The sequence below is a fragment of the Tupaia chinensis genome, unplaced genomic scaffold (assembly GCF_000334495.1).
Source record: "Tupaia chinensis unplaced genomic scaffold, TupChi_1.0 Scaffold000402_1, whole genome shotgun sequence".
Taxonomy (NCBI): domain Eukaryota; kingdom Metazoa; phylum Chordata; class Mammalia; order Scandentia; family Tupaiidae; genus Tupaia; species Tupaia belangeri.
Genome location: NW_006159904.1, coordinates 5,238,541 through 5,247,098, shown reverse-complemented (window position 1 = coordinate 5,247,098; position 8,558 = coordinate 5,238,541). Strand labels below are relative to the sequence as shown.

The 8,558-nt window shown below is 35.1% G+C and overlaps 1 protein-coding gene across 1 annotated transcript in view; it reads left to right on the top strand.

The window, feature by feature from the left end:
- Nucleotides 1–8,558, top strand: part of LOC114008834 (uncharacterized) — an 89,870-nt gene that overhangs the window by 44,552 nt on the left and 36,760 nt on the right. Inside the window, exon 4 of the mRNA XM_027774097.1 lies at nucleotides 2,585–2,638. Coding sequence (XP_027629898.1) covers nucleotides 2,585–2,638 — 54 coding nt within the window. The remainder of the gene's footprint in view (nucleotides 1–2,584; nucleotides 2,639–8,558) is intronic.

Here is an 8,558-nt window from a genome sequence, read left to right as displayed (position 1 = left end):
CTCAGGATTTTGGGCACACACTCACTTGCACCTGGTGTGAGTTTTAAGTCACCAGATCTGGGACTTGAACTGTGGTTGACTACATGGGAGTATAGCAACGTAACCATTATGCCATCTGCTAGTCCGCATATTCTCTTTAGACATTATTAGGCACTGAAGCTCTTGCAGGATAACTTTGATGCTATATGAATTCTGCCACTTTGCTAGCACTGATGTGGCTCTCGGTTCCACCACTTAATTAGAACTATTCCATTCATATTAGTTTTTGTTACAAATTTTACAAAGAGGGGTTGCTTCTGGGTATTTAGGTCCATATTATATTCTAAGGCTATATATTCAATTTTCATAAATTGTTCTAGGAGGCCCAGTAATCATCCCTGTCCATCACATAAGTGTCATGTCTTCGTCATCTTCTAGACCTCAGCTGTCATGCCATCTCCTACTCCTATCTGGCCTTCTTCAAGTTCTTCCAACAGTTGGAAATCGTGAAGTACTTTTACTTCCAAGTCTATGGTGGTTGCCATCTTGCCACCAATTTTTTTTTTTTGATTGAGATGGATAAAAGAAGAACAGATAATAGAGGAATTAGTGTATTCGTAACTCTTAGTTAATAAGAAGGAGAAAATATTATTTGGAACAAGGAGGAAGTAGTAGTGGAACCTTCAGATAAAAAAAAATAAAAAGGAGCTAATGGGACCTGGATGTGTCCTTCACCTTCAAGAACTCTGCCACTGTACTTAGTAAACTCTGATTTTCTGTGTATGAGACTTTATTAGATTGGGTGAAAGGAAGAGAGAATCCTATCTGGAGCAAGAAGGTAGCAGCAAACAGGGAGTGGTGAAATTATCAGCAGAAAAAAATGGAGCTAGTACACTCTGGAAGTGTTCCTTATTCTCTAGAGTTCTATCACTATGTATTGTTCATGCACCCAAACCACACCCACCATCACACTGCAGGGAGCCCTGACTCAGGCCTGCTATTTCTTGACCCTGTAGGTGAGTAGGGAAGATGTCAATCATAGTGAAGTAAGGAGTTGATGAGGGTACTTGAGATCAGGAAATCAAGTGTAAAGTAAATAAACTGTAATTGAAATTGAAATAAATTAAACTGCAAAATGCTTACACTGTGGTTAGGCTCAAATACAAAAAATTATAATTCTTGAGTCATTAAGCTTCTCTAGAGGCCAAAGCTATTCAATGGAAAGATATAAAAAATCACTTCTAGGAAAAAAGTTACATACAACTTTCCAAATAGCTCATTTATATTTAAATCAAGGGTCTGCTAGTTTATAAGTTGCAGACTCATTCGAATCAGAAATTGAAGTTTAGGAAGTCATATTGGTCTGATGATATGTTTGTAACACTTCTCACAACAGTAACCTATGATGGAGTTACCAGAGAAATACGAAATTTACATAAATAAATAAAGTTATGTCAATAAATAACTACAAACATATGTATGTTATTTATACATACATGTATACATACATATATACCTGGACACATGGACCCACATATACACATAAGGATTGGGATTTAAGGAGTTCATAGTCAGAAGGAACTATTGCAATACAGAGCATGTTTGATGATGTTTCTAAAGTGGTCTCCTCAGGTGCCTTTCTATATTTTTGGATTGACTTAGATAAAAGAGGAACATGTCATAAGAAAAATGCTTCCTACTCCTCGTGTGTTCTTTACCTTCAGTAATGACCAACCAAAACTCTCAGAAAATTTTCAGAGTGCCTGTGAATAGAACTTTTCAAGATTTAGGGGAAGGAAGTAGAGAATTTTCTTTGGGGCCAGGAGGAGGTAAAGTAGATAAATTAACAGAGAAATTATGAGGTTAAAACAAAACATAGATCTAATAGATCCTAGACATTTCTTTCACCCTCCAGAGCTCTGCCACCATGTGAGGCTGGTGCCACAAACTGCAATTCATCATACTGCATGGAGCTCCTTAGTCTAGCCTTCAGTAACTTGTCCCTATTGAAGGAGTAGGAAAGACAACCATGGTGAATGAAAGTAAGGATGTGACGGAGGGACTTAGCAAGCAGGAAACTAGATGAGAAAAGAAAAATGGGTACCTACAGACTGAATTTAAAATAAAACCAACTATGGGGGCTAGCAAGTGGTGTGGTGGTTAAGGTGCTGGACTCCCAGATGGCCAGTTTGAGTCCCAGATATGGAGGCTTGCTTTCTCGCTTTCCCTCTATCTCTGTCTGTCTCTGGTGAGCACATGTGCCCGACAACAAACTAAAGTAATAATAATAATAAATAGAGTTAAATAAATAATAATGAAGCCTACTATGAAAGGCTGTTACATATTGAGATTAGGCTCAGTAATATATAGAGGTTCATGTGTCTTAATGCATTAAGGTTTCTTTCACATGCTTAATAATTTCATTTCCACCACATAAAGCCTCATTTCTAGGGAAATAAAATGAAATCCCTTTTCTAAATAAGTTAAAAGTAAATTTTTAGGATTCAACCAATGCATATATTATAAGAAATTATAACTAATTTGAATGAAAAAATAAGTCTATAAATTCATGTGGTGTTCAATTATGTACAATTTAATCTTTTAGCCCTGACCTAGATCAAATGACAGCACTAAACTATGGTGAAGTGACCAATGAAAGGTAAGATGTGAACTTTATTTATATACTAAAAGATTCATATGAACATATATTAAATATAGAGTTCCTGGACACTGTCTCACAATCCTAAAGTATTGGCATTGTCAGCTCCTATATGTAACACTTTCCTTTTTGGATCTAGTTGGATAAAAGAGGAACAAGGTTAGAAGATGCAGCTATATCCTCCTAGCTTAGTGGTCAGAACTCTTTGAAAACTATCTGATTCCCTCTGTATGAGACTCCGGTAGAGTGAGCTTGATTAGTTTGCTGTGCCTAATATAGGAAAGTATCTTAAACTGAGTGGCTTAATTAGCTGAAATGTGTTACTTCATTGTTCTAGGGCTAGAAGTCCAAGACCAAGGTATCCACAGATTGTTCTCTTTTGAGCCAATCAATTCTTCTTCAACAGGAAGAATCTATTGCATGGCTTTCTCCTAGCTTTTGCAGGCTGCTGGCAATCTCTAGTATTCCTTAGTGTGTAGACTTATCACTTAAATCTCTGCCTTAATTTTCACATGACCTTCTTCCTGTGCGTGCACATATGCATGTGTGTGTGTGTATATAATTACCCCTTTTATAAGGAAATGTGTCCAAATTACCCCTTTTTATAAGGAAACCAATAATATTGGATTAGAGGCCCAACCTGTACCACTATGCCTTATTAATTAGTTACAGCTACAAAAACTTTATTTTCAAATAAGGTCACATTCTGAGTTACAGGGATTAGAACCTTGACCATTGAATTTGGGGAACAATACTCAACATATAATAAGGAACAAGTGAGAAATTTTATTTGGAATCAAGGAAGAGTTAACAGTGGACAGGGACCAATGGAGCCCTAAGGAGAAAAGATAAATCTAATATTAGATCCTGCATGTGTCCCTCATTCTCATGGGCTCTGTTTCCAGGTGAGCCTGGTATTCCAAACCTAAACCCACATTATGTTGGATTGAGTCTCTGACTCAGGTCTGCATCCACTTTATCCTATTTGGGGTGCAGAAGAGACAAACATGATGTACAAAAGTAAGCAGGTAATGAAAAGACTTGAAAATTGGGAATTTTGATGGAGTGAGAGTGATATGTATCTACTAATTGACACTGAATTGAAATAAATGCTGTCACTAAAGCTGTCACATACCAGGACTATAGAAATAATAAAAGGACACATTGGTCTTTTTATAGACCTTAGAAATTAATTACTGGAATATAAATTCTCATTTCTAATTTAAAAATGGCTTTCCAGGTTCAAATGGCGAGATACACATTAGTATTGATGTTCAACCAATTCGTGTTTATAGTAACTATAGCTATTTGACCTAAAAACGTAAGTAAAGTTTGCTCGTGACTTACTATATGCTTTTATAATCCTTTAGCTCACACATGAGTGAATTGACAGCAGTAAACTGACAGACACCTTAATGAAAGATGAGTTATAAATAAAGAAAAATAGATAGATATAGATACACATATATATATATTTATAAGTAAACACATAGATGATCACAAGCACACACAATAGAAACACAATTGTATTTTTAAAAGTTCACAGAAAAAAATAGAATTAAAGTGTAAGTTTATTTTGGTGCAAAATTTTTTAAATCCATGCATCATTTTTTTTCATAATAATATATTTTCTGTGAATTTTTTGAAGATCTGCCAACATATCACTGAATGCAGGAGTTTGACATTTGTAACTTTTGGGTAATATAGACTATGTTTTGATATAATATAGATATAGATAATAATATAGGTAATAATATAGGTAATATAGACTATGTTTCTCAATCTTTTCAATATGGCATCTGTAGGTAACTCTATTTTTCTTTTTGATTGAGTTGGAATAAGAGAAGCAGGTTATAGGAGGTATGCTTCTTTCTGCTAGTGTATTTGTCACTCTTAATTTCTAGTAGCCAATGTCTCAGTAAAATATCAGATTTCCTGTGTTTGAGACTCTACCATACCTAACTAGAGAGAAGAGGCTCCTATTTGGAGCAACAAGGAGGTAGCAGTGAATCAATGAAATCTCAACAGAAAAGAACTGAAATAATGGATATATCTCTCACTCTTCAGAACTCTGCCAGCATAGTTTCCAAATCCACAGCGACTATCACATTTAATGAAGCCCTTGCCTCAGGTCTTCAGCTGTTTAACCATATCTCATGGACAGGAAAGACAATCATGTGTGAAAGTAAGAAGGTTATGGAGGGACTCAGGAAGAAGGACATTAAGTAGGACTTGCGGGTTGAGTACCTACAAAATGAAGTTGAATTTAAAATTAATTCCGCCACAAAAGGCTGTTACACGTTGGGTCAAGTTCAGAAATAAAAATTGTATGTAAATCTTGAGCTAACAATTTTTTTTTTTTTGGACAGGTTTTTGCTATAGGACACGTGTGCTCACCAGAAAGAGAGAGACAGAGAGACAGAAAGTGATAAATCACCCCCCAGGGGGGATGGGCACACTGCAATCCCTTCTCCTCCATTCTCCTCTCAGGATCTTGGACATGCACACATACGCACCCAGCATGAGTTTAAGCCACCAGGTCTGGGACTCCAACCTCAGTCGACTACATGGAGTCCAGCAACATAGCCATTATGCTAACCGCTGATCCCGAGCTAACAAAAGTTTTTGACAGATCTAAAATATTTATTACTATTATATCATGATTATTTCTAAAAAAATGACAGATTGGAAAAAACTAATTCATACTTGGATTATTTAAAGGTTAACTAGTTTATAAGTTGAAAAGTAATTATAGCTAGTATGAAAGAAAAAAATAAGTCTAGGATATTACATGGTGTCTTATTGCTTACTTTTTAATCCTATAGCACTGACCTGTATAAAATAAAAACTCTGTCCTTCTCTGGATTGACCAATGCAATGTATGGTATAAATGAATTAACACTAAGATATAAATGCATGTACATGCATGCAAACAAATGCGTAACATATAGAAAAATTGAGATATAGGATATTCACTGTCTGGGGTATAAGCAGAGTTCTGTTGAAGCTATTTCTAAAGACTTTTCATGGTAAGACTCCATATGTAGCATTCTTTCAGATAAGACAATGATATACCACAAGGAGATGAAAAAGCAAGAATAAATCAAATCTAAAATTGGTAGAAGGAAAGAAAGAATGAGATCAGAGCTGAAATAAAATTAAATTGACAACAACAACACAAAAGCAAAAACAAAAGATCAGTGAAACAAAAAGTCTTTTTGCTTACTTTAAGAACATAAATTAAGAAATAAGTAAGGAATTTTTGTTAAATAAGTAGACTTAAAATATTTTTGTGTGGGGTACAGTATGGATTTTTCACAGCATGCATAATGTGCAAGGAAATATATAGTACTAGAATAGCACTATCATATGTCATTCTATTTTTAATATTTTGAGAGCACTACATACTTGTTCCGTAATGCCTATACTAATTTACATTATCATTAACAATGTGTAAGAGTTCCTTTTTCTCCATATCCTCAAAGATATCAAGTGTTGACTTGATAACTTCTGTCATTTTGATAATAGCTATTCTAATAGGAGTAAGGAAATATATTGGCTTTCATTTGAATTCCCATGATGATTGGTGATGTCGAGGGTTTTGTTTGTACCTATGTTCATTAGATATTGCCCTGTAGGGTTTTTTTGTTTGTTTGTTTATTTGTTTGTTTGTTTGTTTTGTATATTTATCTGGTTTGGGTGTCAAGATCTTGCTGGCCTAGTAGAATAACGTTTGGAAATATTCTTTCTCTTCAATTTTTTTTGAGTAGTTTGAGAAGAATTGGCATCAGTTCTATAAATGTTTGGTAGAATTCAATAGTGAACCCATCAGGTCCTGAGCTTTTCTTTGATGGGAGACTATTAATGCTTTGCCTCTCTATTTTTCTTCTAAATGTCCTTCCTCAGACCCTACTATTTTGCACACACTATATCTAGTATTTGCATCCATTTACTGTGTTTCTATATCCTTTAGTCAATCAGTTTTGGTCATAGAGTACAGACACTTGGTATATATTAAGTGGGGACATACAGTGTCTCTCCTTCATAGCCTGGCTTGCTTTACTCAGCAGTAAATCTTCCATATTCTTCCACTTTCTGTCAAAAACTAGAGGTTTTTTGTTTGTTTGTTTGTTTTTATGGCTGAATTATATCCCATAGAGTATATGTGCCACAGTTTTTCTATCCATTCATCTGTTTGTGGGCATTTGGGCTGGTTCTATGACTTAGCAATTGTGAATAGTGCCACAATAAACATCAATGTGCAAGCACTTTTCCAATTAAGAATTCTTCTATCCTTTGTGTAGATACCAGGAGTAGGATTGCAAGATCGTATGGAAGTTCTATTTGGAGACTTTTCAGGAATCTCCAAGTTGTTCTCCACAGTGACTGGACCAATTTACATTCCCACCAGCAGTGTAAGAGAGTCCCCCCCTTTCACCACAACCCTGCCAGCACTTATAATTTTTTGGTTTTTCACTCTTAGTCATTCTGACTGGGGTTACAATTTTGTTAATGTTATGAGTCTGCTAAGATTTTCTGTTTCTTCACAATTCAATCTTGTATGTGTACAGGAATTTATCCAATTCTTCTAAATTATCTAATTTTGGAGAAAGTAATTATTCACAATAATCTTTTATAATCTTTTGCATACCTGGTATCAGTTGTAATGTCTTCTATTTCATCTCTGATTTAATTTATTTGAGTTTTTTTTTAGTCAGTCTAGATAATGTTTTAATTGTTTTTGTTTTTATTTTTTTAGAGAGTTTTTGCTATAGGGCGCATGTGCTCACTGGAGAGACAGAGAGAGACAGAAAATGAGAAATCACCCTCTTGGAGGGATGGTCACACTGCAATCCCTTCTCCATTCTGCTCTCAGGATCTTGGGTAGACATGCACATGTGCCTGGCATGAGTTTCAAGCCTCTGGGTCTGGGACTCAAACCATGGTGTTCTATGTGGGAATCCAGCTATGAAACCACTATGCCATCTTCTAGTCCCAAGGTTTATTCATTTTAAAAATTTATTTTTAAATTTTAATTTCTTTTATACATTCAATCACATATGTCATTTAGCTTGTAAAGTTAATGTTCCAACATGAATACATTTCTCACCTGTCCAGCAAGGATACTATACAAATTGTCACCAACAAGTAATAATGCATTTCTTTGTGTCCCACAAATGTCTTGCTTTTATTTTTCTCCTTAATGTCTTTTCTCAGACTCACCTCCTTCTCCTACTCTCTTCCCACACTGTATCCGGTATCCCATTTTCTGTTTTTATATCCTCTAGTCATTCCATTTCAACCATAGAATGTGGACAGTCAGTATACATTAAGTGGAGCCATACAATGTCTCTCCTTCATAGCCTGGCTTGCTTCACTCAGCAGTAAAATCTTCCATATTCATCCTCTTTCTGTCAAATTCCAGGGTGTTGTTGTTTTTTTTAATAGCTGAGTAGTATTCCATAAAGTATATGTGCCACACGTTTTCAATTATTCCTCTCTTTGTGGACATTTGGGTTGGTTCCATGTCTTAGCAATTGTGAATAATGCCACAATAAACATAGATGTGCAAGGACTTTCTGTCTAAGCATTCTTCTGTCCTTTAAGTAAATACCAAGGAGTGAGATTGCTGGATCATATGGTAGTTCTATTTGTAAATCTTTGAGGAACCTCCATATTGTTCTTCACAGTGGCTGGACCAATTTACATTCACACCAGCAGTATAGGAGAGTTCCCCTTATACCACATCCTTGTCAGCACTTATTGTTATTATTATTATTATTATTATTATTATTATTATTATTATTATTATTATTATTATTATTATTATTATTATTATTATTATTATTATTTTAAGTCTTAGTCATTCTGACCGGGGTTAGGTAGTATTTCATTGTGGTTTTGATCTGCCTCTCCCTTA